This window comes from Mucor velutinosus, assembly GCF_035048745.1.
Source record: "Mucor velutinosus strain NIH1002 chromosome Unknown tig00000041, whole genome shotgun sequence".
In the NCBI taxonomy this organism is placed as follows: Eukaryota; Fungi; Mucoromycota; class Mucoromycetes; order Mucorales; family Mucoraceae; genus Mucor; species Mucor velutinosus.
Genome location: NW_027041905.1, coordinates 1,908,755 through 1,929,212, shown reverse-complemented (window position 1 = coordinate 1,929,212; position 20,458 = coordinate 1,908,755). Strand labels below are relative to the sequence as shown.

The 20,458-nt window shown below is 40.7% G+C and overlaps 9 protein-coding genes across 9 annotated transcripts; 3 read left to right on the top strand and 6 right to left on the bottom strand.

The window, feature by feature from the left end:
* Positions 1 to 1,934: 1,934 nt before the first annotated feature.
* ATC70_000807 (uncharacterized protein) lies at positions 1,935 to 3,050 on the top strand (the record flags this gene model as incomplete). The annotated part of the gene is made up of 4 exons (XM_064820216.1): positions 1,935 to 1,971; positions 2,033 to 2,140; positions 2,199 to 2,434; positions 2,505 to 3,050. 4 exons carry the CDS (start codon positions 1,935 to 1,937, stop codon positions 3,048 to 3,050), a joined length of 927 nt encoding a protein of 308 aa, XP_064684136.1.
* Positions 3,051 to 3,075: 25 nt separating this feature from the next.
* ATC70_000806 (uncharacterized protein) lies at positions 3,076 to 4,017 on the bottom strand (the record flags this gene model as incomplete). Its single annotated transcript, XM_064820215.1, has 1 exon — positions 3,076 to 4,017. The coding sequence occupies one exon, from the start codon at positions 4,015 to 4,017 to the stop codon at positions 3,076 to 3,078; it is 942 nt and encodes a 313-aa protein (XP_064684135.1).
* Positions 4,018 to 4,165: 148 nt separating this feature from the next.
* Positions 4,166 to 6,682, bottom strand: ATC70_000805 (uncharacterized protein; the record flags this gene model as incomplete). The annotated part of the gene is made up of 9 exons (XM_064820214.1): positions 4,166 to 5,086; positions 5,135 to 5,374; positions 5,435 to 5,604; positions 5,664 to 5,810; positions 5,864 to 5,922; positions 5,988 to 6,118; positions 6,173 to 6,287; positions 6,347 to 6,470; positions 6,529 to 6,682. The coding sequence occupies 9 exons, from the start codon at positions 6,680 to 6,682 to the stop codon at positions 4,166 to 4,168; spliced, it is 2,061 nt and encodes a 686-aa protein (XP_064684134.1).
* A 444-nt stretch (positions 6,683 to 7,126) lies between these two features.
* Positions 7,127 to 8,233, top strand: ATC70_000804 (uncharacterized protein; the record flags this gene model as incomplete). Its single annotated transcript, XM_064820213.1, has 6 exons — positions 7,127 to 7,186; positions 7,242 to 7,385; positions 7,458 to 7,791; positions 7,851 to 7,952; positions 8,008 to 8,141; positions 8,219 to 8,233. The coding sequence occupies 6 exons, from the start codon at positions 7,127 to 7,129 to the stop codon at positions 8,231 to 8,233; spliced, it is 789 nt and encodes a 262-aa protein (XP_064684133.1).
* Positions 8,234 to 8,335: 102 nt separating this feature from the next.
* Positions 8,336 to 8,746, bottom strand: ATC70_000803 (uncharacterized protein; the record flags this gene model as incomplete). Its single annotated transcript, XM_064820212.1, has 1 exon — positions 8,336 to 8,746. One exon carries the CDS (start codon positions 8,744 to 8,746, stop codon positions 8,336 to 8,338), a length of 411 nt encoding a protein of 136 aa, XP_064684132.1.
* Positions 8,747 to 9,137: 391 nt separating this feature from the next.
* On the bottom strand, positions 9,138 to 10,796 carry ATC70_000802 (uncharacterized protein; the record flags this gene model as incomplete). The annotated part of the gene is made up of 5 exons (XM_064820211.1): positions 9,138 to 9,317; positions 9,376 to 9,958; positions 10,012 to 10,441; positions 10,504 to 10,683; positions 10,784 to 10,796. 5 exons carry the CDS (start codon positions 10,794 to 10,796, stop codon positions 9,138 to 9,140), a joined length of 1,386 nt encoding a protein of 461 aa, XP_064684131.1.
* A 464-nt stretch (positions 10,797 to 11,260) lies between these two features.
* Positions 11,261 to 12,247, bottom strand: ATC70_000801 (uncharacterized protein; the record flags this gene model as incomplete). The annotated part of the gene is made up of 6 exons (XM_064820210.1): positions 11,261 to 11,391; positions 11,453 to 11,533; positions 11,613 to 11,806; positions 11,863 to 11,896; positions 11,973 to 12,134; positions 12,208 to 12,247. The coding sequence occupies 6 exons, from the start codon at positions 12,245 to 12,247 to the stop codon at positions 11,261 to 11,263; spliced, it is 642 nt and encodes a 213-aa protein (XP_064684130.1).
* A 1,896-nt stretch (positions 12,248 to 14,143) lies between these two features.
* On the top strand, positions 14,144 to 16,916 carry ATC70_000800 (uncharacterized protein; the record flags this gene model as incomplete). Its single annotated transcript, XM_064820209.1, has 4 exons — positions 14,144 to 14,517; positions 14,567 to 14,882; positions 14,933 to 16,151; positions 16,204 to 16,916. 4 exons carry the CDS (start codon positions 14,144 to 14,146, stop codon positions 16,914 to 16,916), a joined length of 2,622 nt encoding a protein of 873 aa, XP_064684129.1.
* A 1,416-nt stretch (positions 16,917 to 18,332) lies between these two features.
* On the bottom strand, positions 18,333 to 19,953 carry ATC70_000799 (uncharacterized protein; the record flags this gene model as incomplete). The annotated part of the gene is made up of 5 exons (XM_064820208.1): positions 18,333 to 18,478; positions 18,535 to 19,225; positions 19,281 to 19,497; positions 19,549 to 19,643; positions 19,696 to 19,953. 5 exons carry the CDS (start codon positions 19,951 to 19,953, stop codon positions 18,333 to 18,335), a joined length of 1,407 nt encoding a protein of 468 aa, XP_064684128.1.
* Between the last annotated feature and the right edge of the window lie 505 nt (positions 19,954 to 20,458).

Genomic DNA, 20,458 nt, shown 5'->3' with positions numbered 1-20,458 from the left:
ACGTTAGGGTCATCCAGAATTAAGTTTTAAAATATTGTGTTATAGCTCTGAAAGTAACACGTTCCTCATCAAGCCACATTTCGCGAGGAGAGAAACGACGGTGTGATTATTAGATACTAGAATGAATGAGCTGTTGTTGTTGTTGTTGTTGTTGTTGTAGAAATTCAAACTAGAGACATTTTGAACAAAGGTCTATGTATAAAAGCTATTGAAAGCAGTTAATTTCAAGTGATTACGGGCCATAGATCAATGAAGTAGGCGTTGGAAAAGATTATAGTGAGAACGGTTTGGTAATATTTTGCTTTAATGTGGTTTGGCAAAGGTTTGAAGCTGTGCTGCGCATATCAGCAAAAGGAGGAAATTGCTTTTTCTGGCCCTATGTTAATGCTAGAGATTTCAAAACAAAACAAAACAAAATGATTATGGTATATGCCCACTTTGAGGGATTGCTAATGATATAAACGGATTTTTTAGTCGCTGCATTGGTCGTCAAATGATTGAGTAAAGTGTAAAGTAATAACTAATAAATTATTACAAAAAACCAGTGTTTCGACGTTTCGACACTAGTATCCTTACAACTGCCAATTCATCCAGGCTTCATTTCTACTAGTTAAATGTTTCTTTCATGTGTTTGCTCTACAAAATGAGACCTATTGTGATGCATTCTTTCAAAAATGGAGTTTGCCATGGCAAAAATACGTCTTTCTTTAATAACAACAGTACAGAAGAGTCCATAGGGCGCTCAAGTCTATCAAATAAATCCAGGGCGTATATTGACTAATGTTGGCGCACAACAGAAAACTTATATGCACCACTACTAAAGCAAAAAAAAAAAAAAAAAAAAAAAAAAAAAAGCGTTTGAGTGATTGATTTTGGCTAATTTGCCTTTTCGGCAGTGTAGCTCCGAGAAACCATTCCAACCCGATTTTAATATAGTCTGTGGCTGTCGTCTTTTGTATCATAGGAATTAAATGTTGCGATGATTTTTCACTTTGTTAGATCATATACCTCCTTGTTAGCAATTGCACTCGGCATTCTCTACAAATATCATCATGGTGCAAGGTGTTGGCCGTATGCTTAATTTCAAATTGTGCAAGTTCCTCTACTTTCAATCTCTTGGGTGCAACACATTGCGTTGAATACATCAAAGGGGATCTTCGTTTCTCAATATCCAACCTGTGGTGCCCCGAGACACATATAGCTAATGCGGTTATGGCCAGCATTGAAGCTGATGATAGACGCTTATTGTCAGTTACGTTATACGGGAACACAGATCGTTTATAGCAAAAATGAATGTTAGAAACCGCCATGTATGCGAAAACATTGCTGATTAAAAGCTCCTGCTGTCTAAGACGAAAGATGTATAGAACACGAAAGCAACCCACTGCTAGACAATGATATGAACCCAAGAAGAATGGTATATATGAAACATATTGGAGGTATATTAGTAATCTTGGTAGCTCTCCTGCCTACAAGCTTATACCTAGAATCCTCAGCGAGTGGTTCAGACGATATCCAAGATTTGACATATTATGATTTGCGAAGGATAGCATTGCAGTGTTCAAAGATCAAGAAAGGGCTGCTTCACTTCCAAATCGGATGTATCTCCTTTTGATGTTGGAGCTAAAATGTGTAAATGACGTTTGAAGGTGCAAATTATATCCAAATCCAGAGGGAATCAGCTTCATAAAATGTATGGTGAATGAGAATCGCTCGTATTGGCAGAACTAGCAAAAAGCATGATCAGATTATCTATCCATTCATAGTGGATTAACTGATAGTAGGCATAAACGGCATCTTTATTCAGTTTCTAATCCGCTTAAAAAAATCGACCATTTTAGTCAAAACAATTTAATTAGAAAAGCAAAGCTATAAAAGTTTTTTCGCTCTTTATCTTTTTCTCCCCCCCCTTTTCTTTACCATAAACTGAAATAATGACAGATAACACCCAGGAACCTAAATTTGAAATTCGTAAATTTCTTTAGCTCCTTTCCCATAATGCCTGAAAAGAGTGAAATTAACAAACTGTTAGATATTCCTGATGTGATTGCTCATCGCGGTTTCTCTGCTGAAAATCCAGAAAATACACTTATTTCATATAAAAATGCAGTGAAAGCTGGAACCACAGCATTGGAAGGAGGTTTGTTCAAGTTGACAAGGTGGGATAACTAGCACAACTAATGGCTTTGTTTTGACAGATATTCGCTTGAGTAAAGATAATGAGATTGTCATGATGCATGATTTGACAATGAACAGAACATCTACTGGCTTGGGCCCTGTTCGGGAGCAAAATTGGCATGGCTACATTGATGGTATTACTACAAAAACAGAGCCTCCTCAACCTATTCCTCGATTCAACGATGTGCTTGATTACCTTATTCAACCAGAGGTTAGTGAGGACAAAAAGGGACTTTATATGATTGTCGATATCAAGGTAAAACCTCATGATAACGTTTATTTGGTTTTTTGTAATACATTCTCACATGTGCTGTTGTCTATCCTAGTTTGATAATCCCATTGAAATTCTGGATGTCCTCAAGCAATTACTGGACACTTATACAGACACATACCCTCAACTATTTGATCGGTTAATCATTGGCATATGGAATGTGGAGTTCTTGAAAAAGGCCAAGGAACTGTTTTCCAAATTTAAGCTTTGTTTCATTGGACTGTCTGTCACTGCTGCTCGTGCACATTTCATTGATAACGTGGACTTTCTCAGTTTACCCTTTGCCGCTCTCGCTGGACAAGATGGCCAATCAATCATTAGAGAGGCTCACACAAGACAAAAGCGTGTGTTTACATGGACAATCAATGACCCTGAACAAATGAAGACTTGTGTTCTATGGCAGGTGGATGGCGTAATTGGCGACAATGTTACTGTCATGCTGGAAAATGTTCATCGTGCACCCAAATCATTGACCAGTATGAGAGAATATCAAGAGTTTGCAGCATCAGATACCTACTTGGCCTCCAAACGTAGACGTGCTTACTACTATCTCATAACGAAGGCTATGCAATTAGCAAGTTGGAAGTTTATTGGTGTTTAAAAATAAGAGACCTCTCTCTATATATTTATATAAAATCTCGATGTTGATAATGGCTCTGATAATAATGATGTTGCTTTGCTTGTGTTGTATCGTCGTGATGCTGCTTGCTCTTGGCAGATTTGCTGTTGTAGCTGCTTGGGTAGAATGTGATTTTGGCTCTATAAAACTGCAAGAGTTGCTTTGCTAATAATCGCATTTGCGCAGGCGTGAACGTCAGATACTGATCTTGCTTGCAAATAAGATCTACTGGGTTCGGATTGTCGTATTTCTCTTGTTGCGAAATGTTTCTTTTTCTCTTCAGAATGATGTTTCCTGAGTAATCTGTGATAGGAAACCGCTCGTTATAGTCAGTTTCCGACAGTATCACTGAATTCTGTGGTGGGCCCAGCATTCTCAAGCACTGTTCTGTAGTGCTTAAATCTCCTGAGTGCAGCAGGTTTGTGAATATGGCTTGATATGTTTTGGAAGAGCGAAGGTAACATTTATGCGGGACACTGGAGGCGATGATACTATTGTAAATCTTCTTTGCAAATAAACGCTGTTGCTGGATCAACAGCTTTCTCTTCTTTTCGTTAAATGGAGGCATTGGGCCTACAAGCTTCTTTCCATGATTGCTATCTCTTTCCAGTAATTCAAGGAATCTACCAGGATTGGAACAGATGACTGCATGAATAAGAGACCAACCCCGAATAAACGAATTGTCCTTTTGATAAGCGTCAATAAAGTGCTCCAATATCATCAGTCGTATTCTCTCGGGCACTTTGAGAATGTTGTGAAACGCAAACAGCAGTAAGGCGCCTGTGTGGTTGCCATGGCCGAATTTAAAGCGGTTATTCAGGTAGCTTATCACATTGAATGAACTCAGACTTTGTTGAACTGCTCTACATGTTTGAGAGTATTGAATGTAGGTTTCGAATGGTAAGTATGCTGATATAAGCAAGGTTACTTCTGTTGGTAGCTTGTCCATACTGTACAAGGTAAAGAGAGAGAGAGAGAGACCAAAGGAAAGAAGATGAAAAAAAAAAGAGAGGGAAAAAGAGAGGTGCTCCAACCAAGTCATTTTTGGATAGGTTAGGTTTTTTATTAGGGGTAGTGTGTGTATGTATAGATAATTCTCAAATCAACTTGTATTTCATTCCAAGGCTGTGTAAACTCTCATACTCTTGCATGTGTTCCTGGCGCTGATTGTTGATAATAGACAGGTGCACAGTGTTGAGGAGATCCTGTTCTTTGCTGGGCAGATGTGGTAGAATTTCATCCAAGATCACGGGCACAAATTTGCCTGTAACATACAAAGGTAATTGAAACACTTTTTGGAATATCAACAAAGACACGAGGTGAAGCATTTGCGGTACAGTTTGTGCAGAGATGGGTAACTGCTGCAACTGATGATGGAGCTGCTTGTTGGTGATTTCATTTGCAGTCTTCTTGATCTGTTCAGAACTTAATGGTAACTGACCACGGAACAGGTGCTGCTTGTCTTTGATCAGGATAGATGTAATGAATTGATCCAGCTTCTTCTTTTTTAGCATCTCCTCAATTTCAACTACGTATGTGTTGTCGTATTTATGGTCGTTTTCTCTGATAAAGTAAGAGATAACACATCGCTGCTGCTTGGCATCCACAATGCTCTGGTTTTCGATATCCTCCAATTTAATGCACAGGGATGTCGATTGATTCACTTCTGCCTTGTTGTAAGACTGATCCAAAACCAGGTAGATAACCAGATGAAAGAGAAACTCGGTGCATCGGTTCTTTAAGATGTATTTCTCCAGGCTCTTTTGTGCAGCAGCATCTTGAAACAGCTTCTTTGCTTGATCGTTAAAGTAAATGGACTGTCTGAGGCTCTCAAGCTTCTTGAGTGCGCGAGTCTTTTGCTCTAAAATCCACGCATCGCCAGACACAATGGCTTCTGTCTCGATATACGGTGTCTGCAAAATGTCTGAGAACTGTGTCAACATGGCGCTTCTTGAGAATGGGAGCAGTCTCTCAGCAATGGTGTGGGGACAGCCAAGACTCTCGAACGCTTTGATGATCTAACAGTGGCATTAGTCTTGAGATCTTGCATTATACATCTTACGTACATCGTTGTCACTCAAATGTATGCTGTTGCCGGCATAGTTTTTGCTCAATTTCTGCTTCAATGTGCGAGAGAGATTCCTCAGATAGTTGTCTGATTCAGCAATCAGTTTCTGCACATAGGCCGCATTGACCACGTAGCCTCCGTCCAAGTCAATCAGTTTGATGGTGCTGCTAATCTCGGACAGTATTATATCAACCACCTTGTTCACATCTTCAAATGTCAATATAGCAGGCAGCAAATCCTGAATGAGCACACGTCAAGGTTAGCATTTCCCTGCTCCTTTCTTTGACAGCAGCCTTACATTCACATCACAGTATTCCAGAATGCTCTCTATTATGGATTTCGCCTTGTCCTTTACCGTCGTTTTGATAAAGCATGAATTCAAAGTCAAAAACGAGTCTTTATCATAGCTGTCTGCAATCAAATCTGCAGGACTCGAAAACGTATACAAATTCTCAATGCTATTGTAACCTAAAGAATGTGGTGAGGAATTGTTCTCAGCTTGCCAGAGGGTGGTAGGCTAAACTTACTAATGCAATCATTGGATTCAAATATGGATTTGATCAAGGACAATTGTCTTTTCTTGAAGCTACTAGGCTCAAAAATCGCGCGGTTTCTCTTTCCACGGAGTGACCCCAGATCAAAGCTCGGATTCTTGACAATTTGCTCCAAAAGCACTATAGTTGTATGAGCAACATATCACACACACCGTCAACCCGTCATTCCTTACTATAAAACATGTCTTCCTGGATATCTTGAGACTTTTGGAGTTTGAACATAGAATAGGATCTGTCCAGAGACACATCAGGTTAGCCCACTCCATTCTCAGAGACAATGCTATGAGAACCTCTTACTCTTCAAATGATTTCAGCGCATCCAAAATCTTCTTTTGGCAGCCATCCATGTATGTCTTTGTGAAAATGACATCGGGGATCTGCGAACATCGACTGTATTGTCCATCTGCTGTCATCGTATCGTCCAAGATCTACAATTGCATTATCGGTTACTGACGTTGATTAGCCACTGCTCTTCCACGTACTGATTTCAACAAGCTGTACGGTAGCTTCATCTGTTGCGTTTGTGCAATGATGGATAGGGACCCAGATACATCCATTTTCGATTTCAAATCTTTTTTGATACCATCGACACAATCCCTGTATGTCGCCCATCTTAATCCGAATGTACACAACCATCTTTGTGTGCTTGATCTTACTGAGTCAATATCAAATCATCGCAGACTGCCCATCGTTTGTCGGCGGATATGTGCTGAATCACTCGCTTCACGTTGTATTGCTCGATACAGAGGTGCTCTGCTAGTTTCTCGACATTGATTTTGCCTGTGCGTAGTCCATTTGTCAGTATTCAAGTGTGCAGCGCAGATAGACACACACTTGCCATTCTTCTCGACGAGTTCTGAAATGCACGTTTCTATGTACTGATCATTGCAGTAGTACTCGCCATCTAATGTCTTTGTAATGCCGTTGATGAAGCCCTTTTCCAGACCCTGTTGTATGAACTGGACAAATAAACTAGCAGGAATTGCTGTCATTTGTTCAAGATGAGATAAAGAAATGCACTGCCACGCATGCACACAACATTTTATTCGGCCATTCATAACAGTATGTGACTCCAAACAGCGTAACCTGCAAATCTCGATTCAGTAACAGATAGACGGTTGGATTGCCATACAGTGGATATGGCTCTTACGGATCGAAAAAAAAAAGAGCCATCATTGTTACAAGAGACCATCAGTGGCAATTCACAGTGTCTGAAAGATCCCTAGAAATCAGATGCATTGATGAATGTTCACCCTGTATTTGTATACATATCGCATTGAAAAAACTAAAGTGAAAAACACAACAAAAATTCCGAGCTTTTTCCAATACCACTATGTGTATATGTGCATGTAAAAAACTTGACACCCCCTCCCTCATATTTCAGCCATTCTTTCTTCTTTCTTCTCTCTTTTACTTCTACCTGAATCATGTCCAACATGTCGTTTACAAGACTAAAGCAAAAGCCGCTCATATTGATTACAAGCATATTAGCTCTGGTAGGTACCGCATGGCACAGCGGATTGCAATTGATCTAAGGACAAGCTGTTGTAGTGTGGCTGGATCATAGCATTTGGTGGTGCGTGCATGCTCAAAGTGCTAAATGGTGCATGGTGGGTCATGATATATCAACTCTGCATTACGCTGGGACATTGGATGGTGTTCATGTCAGGCACAGTGCCACAGTACAGAATGGCTGTAAGTGATTGCTTCTACAGAATATGTGTGCAGACATCGTAGTCGATACTGAAATAGCTGAGGGCTGTGCAGATGATGGCATTTTTAGCTTCCAGTATCCCACTATTGACGATTCAAGTGGATTATGTGATCCAATACACTAAATCCAACATACCAAAGATCCCAGCCACAGCCTATGTGTCTGGATACATCATCTTGCTGACAGTGCAGTACATGTGGATTCTTGTGCTGGGTAGTGATAAATCGACCTTTTTTGGCAGACTGGGCCATGTAGAGCAAGCACCACTATCACATCACCACCAAGAGCACGCAGCACAAGGCTTTGAACCAGAATTTTACTCTGAAAAGCTAAACAATGAATCTAAACAATCGCAGCCCAACAGTGCCACATTAAACAGAGCTCTTTGTGCGTAATGATGCTACAGTGTTGCTGTAAATACCATGACTAATATAGATGGAATCTAGATCCTCTCAATTCTACCACTTCGGTAAATACCATTGCAGCCATCCAAAAACCTTCTTTGGGCCCCATTGAGTACACAGAAAAGGTGCAAGCACTTCATGCATGTAGGTACTATTGGCCATGACATAGTGCATAGTGTTGACTGTATTGTGTTTGCAGACAATGCCAGTGCGCAGGATCCAAACGAACTGAGCTTTGAAAAGGGGGAAATACTAGAGATTGTGGATAGAAAGGGCAATTGGTGGCAAGCACGCAAAAACAATGGTGCCATTGGCATCATTCCTAGCAACTATGTAAGTATATCTATATATATGTGTGTGTGTGATTCAAAAATAGGGTGTACTTGCAAACTGATATGACATAAACATAGTTTGCTCAACATTGAAAAAACCGACTAGTTGGTATACGAATATCACCACGTGTTTTAATTTAATAAAATAAAGAACCATATCAAATGGAACAAAATCAAGTTTATTAAGACATCCTATTAAGCTATCCAGATAGGCTTTGAATGAGGAGTGTTGTAGAATATGGGCGTAGCGGTTGCAGCCATCACCTCAGGTCGCGTAAACAAGGCTCTATTTGAAGTGGTGGATGGTGTAAAGTCAGGAAATGAAACATAGGTCTTTTCAAACACGGAATCTAAAGTGCTGCTCACGGAGCTTGTTGTTGTTATTGATTGACCACAAAAAGAATCTGCTGAATAGATGGAGCTGGGTGCGTATCGAAAGTGGTCTTCTTCGTCGTCATCTTGTGTGTCTTGAGCCGAGTGCAGCGGTAGCGATGGTGATTGCTTAAGCGAACTGCTGTAGTAACCATATGTGCTGGATGAGGATTGAAATTGGGATACAATGTGCTGGATGAATTGGCGAATGACGGGTGCTTGAAGATTGAACATGGTATAGGCAAAGGACTGGAGTGTAGTTGAATGAGAGTAAGGGGGTGACGGGAATATGGCTTGATGAGAGAAAGAAAGAGAGCGTATTTATATAGTCGATTGTGGTTTTGTAGGCTTTTATACATATCGAGTAACAGGGCAGATGCTCATGTGGATCCATGTGGCAAATGATACGGTATGCGTTTATTGTGATTTACACATGGCAGTGTTATTTTTACATGTGTGATTTATTTGATAAGCAAGGGATGAATGAAACTGTAGCAGCGTGTCTTTTTTTTTTTGGTTTTGTAGTAATTGTAAGTAAAGTGGTATCGATAATAAATATATATATAAATCTAGAGTAGGTGGTGGTGATGGTGATGGTGTTTTTGTAATGGAGAATTATATATACTTAAAAAGCCTTCTTACTTAATTGTAATGACATGTTGGAAGCAACATCTAGCGTCTTTAATACTTCCATTGTGCCCTTCCAGAAACCAGTGTCATGGTAGTAAATGTCATACTTTTGACAGAGAGCCTTGACCATGGGCTTGACCTTGGGAAGATTATGGCGAGGCATGTTAGGGAAGACCTGGATAGACAAGACGAGTTAAATTAAATGGATGCGTTTTGTTTGTGTTTACACTTACATGGTGTTCAATTTGATAATTCAAACCGCCCATAAACCAATCACCCAAAGGAGTGAGAGTAACATCACGACCTGTCACTACTTGGATCTCAAAGAACTCCATAGTTTCGGCCTTTTCCTCGCTGATCACTGGCATACCGTTGTGGTTCAAAGCGAATACCAGAGCCAAAGTGTAGCCGGTAGTAGCTTGACTTACCAGGAAGAAGAGAACCATGTTGTAGAAACTGCTGTTCCATGCAATTGTGCAGTAGGTGAAGATGATCCAATGAGAGATCAAACAGGCACGCTCATAGAGGTTGAGTTTAGCGGATTTGTTGATAGCACCCTGGTTGAATGAGTAGATAAGAGATTGCAATGCCCAAGAGAAACGAGCGAAGCCAAGCACAAAGAAGTAATAACGTGTTTGATAAGGCAAGACACTCTCGGCAATGAAACGGGATAACATGGTGGGCTCTTCATCTAATGATCCATAGTAGGCGGCTGATGCATATTCATCCCACAACAAAACTGGTGCGGTATCGATATCGGGATCTTGGCCATGAACGTTGGTGCTGGCATGATGGGTGTTGTGCTTGTTCTTCCACCTAGCTCATTTTGTCAGCTCTCTCAATTCCCCCATTCACACAGAACAACTTACCATGACAAGGAGAAACCCTGACAAAAGTTACCAAGGAAAATGACCAAGACATCATTGATGGAACGGTCCTCAAAGCATTGATGATGACCAAAATCGTGAGCCAACCAACCACATTGCTGCCAAAAAATACCAACAATAAAGGCAGAGGCAACAACAGCCAATGTAGATGTGCGACCATAGGCGTACAAAAGAGCAAGACCAGCTGCACAAAGACCCAATGTAGACAAAACCTTGTATGCGTAAAAGAGCTTACTGGAATGGAAATAACCTTCCTTTCTAAGTTTATCACGGAGATCACGCATTTCAGTGGCAAAATTGGCAGAGTTTTCAGACTTTTTATCGACAGGCTTGGTATCAGGTTCCAGATCGCCGGCATAGTAATTGGCCAATACTTCGTAGGCTGAATCAGGATGCATAGCGTGGAAGACATCTATATGGTGGCCCTGGTTAGTCATTCATAAAAAATTTTCTAATCGCTTTCAATCTACTTGCCTGATGCATCTTTTCCCACATGAGTCAAAAGGACAGCGGCTCCACCAGGATGGTCCTCGACGAATTCTGTTACATCGTACAGCTTATTATCAATGACAATGTACTTTTTGGCGTCTGAATCGCCATCCTTTACAGCCTGGTTGATCTTTTCAAACTCTTTTCTAGTGAAGATTTGGGGCTCTGGTAACACAATGGGGAGGAAATGAAGAGTAAGATAGACAGCCAAACATTGGGGGATCCAAACAGAGAAACCCTTTTTTTTTTTTTTTTTTTTTTTTACCTGATGTAGTCATTTTAATTCACTGCTTTGCTTATCAAATGTAACCTCGACTTAATTGATCCCAAATCAAATCAAGACAGGAGAGAGAGAGAGAGAGAGAGAGAGAGAGAAGAGAAAAAGGAGAAAAAAGAAGCTTTTTATAGAAATCTAAAAAATAAAAAATTTATACAATCTACAAGGTAGCACACACACAAATGCGGGGTGTGTGTTCTGTTGGTTCTCATTAATTTGTTTTAGTGCAATCTCTTTTGGTTGGCTGATTTCAGGTACAATCGTGTTGATGCTGATTGGAAAAGTGTGGTCATATCCAATCATGGATGGACATAGCGTTTTATTTTAGTAGCTTAATTTCTTTTAGTGCGTTATCTGGTTTTTTTTACCGTGTTGATCTGAACATAGGTCGATTGCTTAGAGATTCATGGCATAAAGGGGGGGATCACATGTGCGCTCTACATTTTCACATGCCATCAAGGACACTTAGCAACATCCTCCAGAGGATTTCTGATTTTCATCAGGAGATTGAGAAACAAGGATGGTTTGTCCTCCGGTTGGCTTGATTGCATTATTGGACGTTTCCAATGCCTTGTTGGATACAATGCGATAGATTTCTATTTCGACGCATATGATTAATTTCATTTTATCAATGCGTATTAGAATTATAAAATTTACCAGTTAAATTTCTTTGAAAGGAAAGCTCTACATTGGTTGCATCCAGGGCTGATGTCTCGATGAATGATAATCCATTTTCGGCTGTTGTTCATGCATATGATGTAGGGATGGAAACCATTAGTCATCTGAATAATGATGCTTCACCACTCTCGATATTTACTTGCAAATTGTTTGGCCTCTTCTGTGGGCACTGCTCTCAAATGTCTCAAATCACTCTTGTTGCCGACAAGCATAATCACAATGTTGGCATCGGCGTGATCTCGAAGCTCCTTCAGCCAACGACTCACACTTTCAAAGGTAGAATGCTTGGAGATGTCGTATACCAACAGAGCACCCACTGCACCGCGGTAATACCTATGGGCTATTCCGTTAGATGACATGTAAATTGGCCCTTCCATTATACAACATACGCGCTGGTGATGGCTCTGTAACGTTCTTGACCGGCTGATGGAAATGGAAAAAGTGATTTATAACTGTGTAACTCACTCCTTTAAATCTTCCTTGTCATATTAAAACATACCTGTATCCCATATTTGAGCCTTTATCACCTTGTTGTCCACCTCTACACTCCTGGTAGCAAATTCTACGCCGATAGTACTTTTCGACTCGAGATTAAACTCATTTCGAGTAAATCTCCCCAAAAGATTGGTCTTACCAACACTGCTATCACCAATCAAAACCACTAGTAATGTGGAAAACAATGTCGGTTGCTTTGAGTACTTGATATCGCACCATCCTCTCTGTCCTCGGCTTACCTTTGAATAAGTAGTCATAGTCGTCATCTCTTCTGCTCATTTTTTCTTGTAATATGTGTACAAGTCGAGTGGTAGTATACTAAAGATGAAAAAAAAAAAAAAAAAGAGAGAGAGAGAGAAAAAAGAGAAATCAAAATGTAAATAAGGTTCTTCTTTAATGTATACAAGCGGAGCAGTGAATCTTGTATGCGTACAAGGTACACATTGTTCTATTAGCATTTATGGATTCGATCCCGGGATGATATTATAACGGCTCCCGTGTAAGGTACCTTGCACACATACAGAGAGGCAAAGTAGATCATCCTTTATAAACAGACATAAACATCAACTGAATCTTGTGAGTGCATGTACATACACAAAAAAAAAAAAAAAAAAAAAGTCAGCTTGATCTGCTGCATTCGTTTCACATTAAACATATAATCAGATTCTCTATCAGGTAATACCAGTGCGTTGTTGTCTTTTTGTTGTACTCAGAGACTATTGTGTTATCTGCTCCAAGAAAAATGCAGCAGGTTTTGTACCCTGTCGATGGGGAATTTGCTGTTTATTCCAACGCAGTTCCTGGCCTTCGTTTACCCCAGCCCGGCAAGATTTTGTACGTAGATATAACCATCAGGTAGCAAATCATCCCATGCTGATTTGCTTTCTTGAACACTAAGCATATAAAACTTGTGATAAAGCTACATTAAACGAGAGCAGTATAAACCAATAGATCACCGTTTGGCTTGGATAACGTTCGATAACTTTCTCTATTGCCATAATCCTGTTATCATATACGAGCCTTTCGACATTTTGGGTAGTTTCCTGACCTACGCTTCGCTTCGGTGAGAACCAACTTGCGCAGCGGCAGCTCATGCTACCGATTGCCCTCGCTCATCTTACCAAAATACTACTATTATCATTATAACCCTCCACCTACACATAAACGCCCTTTATCTTATTTGTGGATCTGATTCTTATGTGATGCTCTACATCCATATACACGTAGCTATTTCATATACGGGCAAGTATCATACAGTTATTATCCCTTTTTAAGTCAAGAGTGTGCCTACTACAGCAAAATCTGGGCGCATTTGAGCTGTGTTTTCTCGCGTTCAAGGCCGTTTTAGATTGTCAGAATAGTACCAAACAATTGCTCTCATCTGTCAGTTACTATTTGACACCTTTGCTCAACTTTTTGGGGACCAAAAAAACATGGCCAAAAATCGACCAAAAAGCATGAGGTACCCCTCATGGTTTTCATTGAAAATTAAACGATCGTTTTTTTGGCCTTGATAATGAAAAAGTTTACTATGGTATATATTAGATCAAAATGCTTCTATCGATACAACACATTCCCTGAAATCATCTTTGTGGGACCCTGATATGTAAAATTTCGACTTTTTGGCCAAAAACCTCTTTTCATATTTTCTGCAGTTGTTCAATAAGTTTATTCAAAACATCTACCTTACTTGGTGCCATTGGATGCGCCTTAAAAAGCACTCTAAGAAAGCTTAAGGAGGCATAGGATGAGCATCATATTTTATATAGTCGAATCTGGCAAAATAGTTCAATCGAGTTGAAAACCATTAAGATTTGGCCAATCTGGAACAGACATGAAACGGAGTTTTCATCTGTTTTTTTGGTGGCTGCTGACTGGCGAGATCATTGTCTTTCTCAGCATGAAAGTAATGGATAGCAATCCCAATCTCTGGCAGCAGTCCCTCAGAGAAATCCAAGTAAAAGCAAGCAAAGCGGTTGACAGCTATAAATGCATCTCTTTTTGCTTGCACCTCACCATAGCGACAATTGTTTAATCATGCCTGTAAAGCAAAGCAACTTTGCGCCGATCATTCATGGCAATCCAGATGGGTCAATAATCAAACGAGTAGATCACAGCATACGCAAAAACCTACACTCGGCTCTTGTATTATTCTCAATAGCTGCTTTGCTGACAATGTCTCTAGTATACTCCTTCTTGCCAGACACATCACCATCCAAACAGTTTCACAATGCCATCTCTTTTTCAACATTAGAAGCTGGCCGTGCCAAATGTGAAGCCATCCAGACTCGCCAAAAGAAGGGAGCCAATTTGCCTAGCAAAGATCGTTCGTACAATCCCCGTGCTGATCCTACCCAGGAACCTATCCTCTTGAAAAATGCAGTCGTTTGGGATGGCCAAGGACAAGTGCTGGAAAATGTGGATGTTTATATTGAGAATGGTGTTATTCGGCAAGTGGAAAAGGGTATCCAAGTGGATGGCACTCAAGGCGTGAAAGTGATAGATGTTGCTGGACACATTGTCAGTCCTGGTTTAGTAGATATGCACAGGTATATATACTCATACTGCTGCTATGAGCATTGACTCATCTGTGCCTAGTCATATAGGTGTCGATGGCTGGCCACGATATACCTCCTCTATAGATGCCAATGAGATGCCAAACCCTATTACGCCCTACGTACGTATACTCGATGGATTCAATCCCTCCGATAACGCTATTCGCATTGTTGCCTCTGGTGGCATCACATCAGTCTTAGCTTTGCCTGGGTCTGCCAATGTCATTGGTGGTGAAGCTTATGCCTTCAAGCTGCGTCCTCGATCTACTGTCAGTAACGAGGATATGCTTGTGCAAGCCAACAACACTGAGGATACAGAGTGGCGTTGGATGAAGATGGCGTGTGGTGAGAATCCCAAGGTAATAGACCCATAAGATTTTATTGCAGCATGTCACTGACGTGAATACAGCGCATCTATGGCAGTCTTTTACACATGCAACCCTCTACACGTCTCGGCATGGCGTATATGCTGCGCAAGGAGCTAACCAAGGCCCAAGCGCTCATGCGCCAACAAGATGACTGGTGTCATAATGCTCAGCATGGTCGGGTGGACACGGTGTTTCCGGAAGACATCGATTTGGAATCATTGGTTGCACTCTTACGAGGCCAGGTTTTGCTCAATATTCATTGCTATGAAACTTACGATATCGAAGCCTTAATCCGCCATTCACTGGAATTCAACTTTACCATCAGTGCTTTCCATCATGCCTTGGACGCCTATCGTGTCCCAGAAATTCTGCGTCGTGCCACAAATAACATCACCATTGCTACCTTTGCTGACAATTGGGGATACACCAAAGAGACGTACCAATCGATCCCTGAAGCTCCCAAAATTTTGTATGAGGCAGGTGTTCCTTTAGCACTCAAGAGTGATCATCCTGTTCTCAATTCACAGCGCTTGATGTTTGAGGCAGCTAAAGCCACGCATTACGGCTTGCCTCCACAAGAAGCCCTCAGAGCTGTTACGTCTACTCCTGCTAATGCCATGGGCTTGGGTCATCGTATCGGGTCTCTCAAAGTTGGATATGACGCAGATATTGTCATCTGGGATTGTGAGCCTCTTGCCTTGGCTGCTGTGCCTTTGCAGGTGCTTGTGGATGGTGTACCTCTGTTTGATGAGCGTCCCATTGAACCTGCTGAGAATGCTCAACAGGCTACTAAAAAGCATAGCGTGCAAACAGTGCCAAAGAGAATGGATAGGGCTAAAAGCTTTGTGCTGAAAAATGCTGGATACTCATTCCTGAATAACACACTTGTCAAGGGACCTTTGAATCTGGTTGTTGAGAATGGCACCATTATATGCACTGGCTCTCACTGTGCATCCACTTCAACAGACATGCTGGTGTATGACCTTCAAGGTGGGTATGTTCTCCCTGGATTCGTCGGTGTAGGATCTAGCCTTGGATTGATTGAGATGTTCTTTGAGCCCATGACGGGTGATGGAAATGCGCCTGCTATCCGAAACGATAACCCCAAGGACCTCCTTCGAGCTGTCGATGGCATTAAGCTTGGTACACATCAATTAGAAGCAGCTTATAAAGGAGGCATCCTGTCTGTAATCACTGCTCCTATGTCTAAAAACATTGTCATTGGTGTTTCTGCTGCTTTCAAGACACATGCCGAGTCTCGTAAGTCAAGGATGCCACTGATGAGTATTCATGCTAATTCCATTATTGATAGTGCTGCATAAAGGTGCTCTGTTATCCAAGGCTGTTGCACTTCATATGCAAATTGGCCATGAATTCAAATCTGACAGCTTTCCTACAGTCTCCAGTCAAATTAATTACATTCGTCAACTGTTGACAGACAACATGGCAAACAACAATTATTATGGCCAAGCTGCCAGAGGTGAAATTCCTACTATCATTACGACTCATAACAAGGATGAAATTGCCTCTCTTGTTACACTCAAGAGAGAAGATCTCCCCAAGGCTCGTATTGTAATTCACGGCGGCACCGAGTCCTATCTCGTTGCTCAATTCCTAAAGGAAGCAGACATCCCAGTGGTGCTCAGTCCCGTCTTGTGCACACCCATCAACTTTGATTCTATTCATTGCTTGACAGGCGCGCCATTAACGAACGGTACAGCAGCACATGTGCTCCACAAACATGGCGTCAAGATTGCAGTAGGCATTCCTGACAACAGCTACTCTCGTAATCTGATTTGGGAAGCTGGATGGCTAGCTGCATCATCCCCTTCCTCTGCTGAATTAGATAGCGGTCTAATTAGTGAAGAAGACTCTATCAGGTTCATCACGACCAATGTGCAAGACATTTATGGCCTTGCTACTGCTGTGGATCCAAACGAGTTTGTTGTGTACTCTGGAAATCCATTAGAAATGACCAGCCGACTGATGCTGATCAATACAAATGAGGGACTTTATATAGTGTAGACCATGTCAGTGAAGGATATATAGTGATTCATTACATTTGTTTGTCATAAGACTGAAGATCCAAGATCGAATAAAGAGAGACGATGTATGCTGCAGAGTATGAAGTGTAAGCAAAACTAGAGATATGGCTTTTCTCATCAAACGAACATATTTGTATGCAAAAAGCCAAGCTTATTTTTCTTTCGATCCATGCTTTAAAACGCAACAAGCATATGCAGCTATTCAATATTAGGTACCGGACAAGGCTCACAAAGCCTTTGTTCTCATTTACAAGCGTGCTGATAAGATCTTGAGTGTAAAATAACAACACGTCTAAAGTTATATCAACAAAAGTGCTTATATTCGACTTGACTCTCAAATCAGATTGGAGCTGATTGTTGGTGAAGATAGGCATTGTTAGGTATGAAATTCCCAGAAAAATCAAAAAAAAATTATTCAAACGAAGCGGTAGTCCTCTCAGATGCATGATTCCCTCTTTAACTAGTACACCAACAACTATCATTGCCATCATCAGAAAGGCATTTCGGTCAGCCAGCAGCGCCAACGTTGATTCAAGCTCAGAATATTTTTTCCTGTTTTAGATTGGTCGTATTTTGTCTTTTTTTCGACTCGATTGAACTATTTTGCCAGATTCGACTATATAAAATATGATGCTCATCCTATGCCTCCTTAAGCTTTCTTAGAATGCTTTTTAAGGCGTATCCAATGGCACCAAGTAAGGTAGATGTTTTGAATAAACTTATTGAACAACTGCAGAAAATATGAAAAGAGGTTTTTGGCCAAAAAGTTGAAATTTTACATATCAAAGTTCCACAAAGATGCTTTCAGAGGTTACGTTAGATCGATAGAAACATTTTGATCTAATATATACCATAACAAAGTCTTCATTATCAAGGTCAGAAATGCGATCATTTGATTTTCGATGAAAACCATGAGGTACCCTTCATGGTTTTTGATGAATTTTTGACAATCTCAAGAAAGTTGAGCAAACGTGGCAGGAAGCTAGTGCTAGTTGAAAGCAGCTGTTCGGTGCTATCCTGGCGGGCCGAAAACGGCTTCTATCCTGAGAAATCATTGCCTAAATGCATACAAATTTAGCTGTCTTTTGCATACTTTTGAGTAATAATAGGCATTACAAGTGTGCTACAACCTGCTCGGATTTGATTTGTTTTCATTGATACAAACATAGAGCATCGTAGCAGAGTTAAATCCACAGATATTTTTATTCTCATGCGGTAGTGCAACGTTCAGAAGTGAAAATTCAGTACGTATTGGTGGGATTAAGCAGAAGAGCACATCTGATGAGCAGGTGATACGCTTTTCAATGTGTAGTAGGGGTTCATAAATCTTATGTAGCTCACAATAAGCGCCAATTCATCATTCTGCCATAACTAGAAAATCAATGCAATATCAGCCCTATTTATTGCCAACATTATTAAGCTCTCTATCTAAAGTTTCACCAGCATTGCTCCAATTGCCAATAGACCAGTCAGTAACATTTCCAGAAAACTTTTCTTTGGTAATCTCTTCGCCTGAGAGCTTGAGAGATCCAACTAATGAGCCTGTTATTAAAGGAATTAATATCACAGTATCGGTAGCCTTGCCATCTGTACCTTACCTCCAATCCATCCTCGCACATTATTCATGAATATGCGCCCTGCTCCCTTTTCTTCTGGATTATCAATGAACTTTACGGATTTATGCAAACGCAGTAAAGATCCATAGCGTCTCTTTTCGTAATCCAAGGGATCTCTCATGATTCGCAGCAATTCTTGCTTCATTCTTGACTGAAATCCAGGCAAAAGTGAAGTGCCACCGATGAACAGCATGGACGATATTAAAGGTTTACGCAGATCAGGTTGCAGTTTCAGCAGCGAATCTAAAATACATTGTGCTACGCTAGGTTCATCCTCATCACCCTCAAATAACACTTCCACTGCTCTTTCACGAATCCAACCGGGCAATAAGAGTGTAGCTCGAGTGCCATCTTTCAAGGTGATGGGATAATACAAATCAGTCGCACTACTAAAATTCTTGTAAGCTTCTAATAATGAAGATGGATCTTGGTGCTGTTGTTGTCCAATCATCAGTGGCGAACAGAAAATAACTCGAGTTTTGATATCTTCTAGTAATTCAGGTGTCAGGATGTTGTCAGGTATATTATTATGGGGTGCAAGTGATAAGTGTAAGTTGGAAGGGGGAATGAAGCGCCCATGTTCAAATAAAAGGTCTTTAAGTCGCTTTGTCACTGCTTTGCCGGCTAATGGTGTTGTGGATATATATGGGATCAAGGGTCGTGAGACGTAGATCTATAGTGTTTTTGTTAGTTTAAATGCATAGCGAGATCAGACTATGAAAACTCACAGGCAGTACACTGGTTTCTAAATTGCCGACATCGATAATGAGGCCGGTGGTGATGCCAGTAGTCATCAGTGCCATAAGGTGAATAGGCACAAAGGATATGGAAGGCACTTGGAAGTAGTCAAATAGTAGCTTAGCAATCATCTGCTTCAGAATGACTGGTGCAAGAGGCGATTCACATATTATCACTTTACGTGATTTGGGGTCAGTCAATAGTAATCTACAAGCAATGTCAGTACCTGGCAATCATTATCTTCAGGTATCTTGTTACCGAAAATAAATGTCATGGAGCAGCTTCTTGAGACGTTCTTCAATGTTGTTCAGGTTGCCTTTGGCCATGATGTCGAGGCTATAAAGTTCGTTCAACTTGGAACATCTATTAGCTCTTCAGTGCATGCTGATGCTTTGCAGGCTCTACCTCTTTATGAACTCTCATTACTTCGCCATCACCATCTCTTAATTTGCCCAAATAAGACCATGTTGGCACGAGATGTCTAGGTGAAGACTCACCTGAAAAACCACACTTGATGTACAGCGAGCCAATGTCCAAAACCACTCTATCTTCTGTTCCGTAAATGGAATGTCTACGAGTAAAATTATGAAAGGAAGATGTTGAAGAGTAGTTGGAAAGATAGTTTGATGAAAGAGGTTCTGAAGATACTGAGGTTGTGGTCATGATTAGAGAAAGGGGGTTGAGAGCAATATGAAATAAATTTTGTGCTTGTATTCTAGTGGTTTCAATTACAGAATGTCGATGAAAAGGTCTTGCGTTATTAGGCATCAAATCCTGCTGCTGATCTGTTTTGTTCAGCATCTCGCTGTAGAATATACAGCTCCAAAACTGACCAAACATGTTGTCTGAGTATGTTTATATATAAAATTGTGCCTGCCCTGAACGATCTTTCCATGTTGGATGAATTGAAGCCTCGCATGTCAATAAACATGTATCTATCACTATACATTCTAAGTTTGATTCAAACTTGCCATTAAGATTCAACTCTCAAGAAAATTGGAAATGCTCTGGTCGTATGAGCACATGCATTTTTTTTCGCTTACTGGAACTCCTCAGAACCATGGATGGCAGTATAAACAAATGGAATTCGCCCAATTATGATGCTCCAACACAAAAATGAATAACCGCATGTTGAAGGCTACAATGCTTTCTTAATTAACTCTTGGCT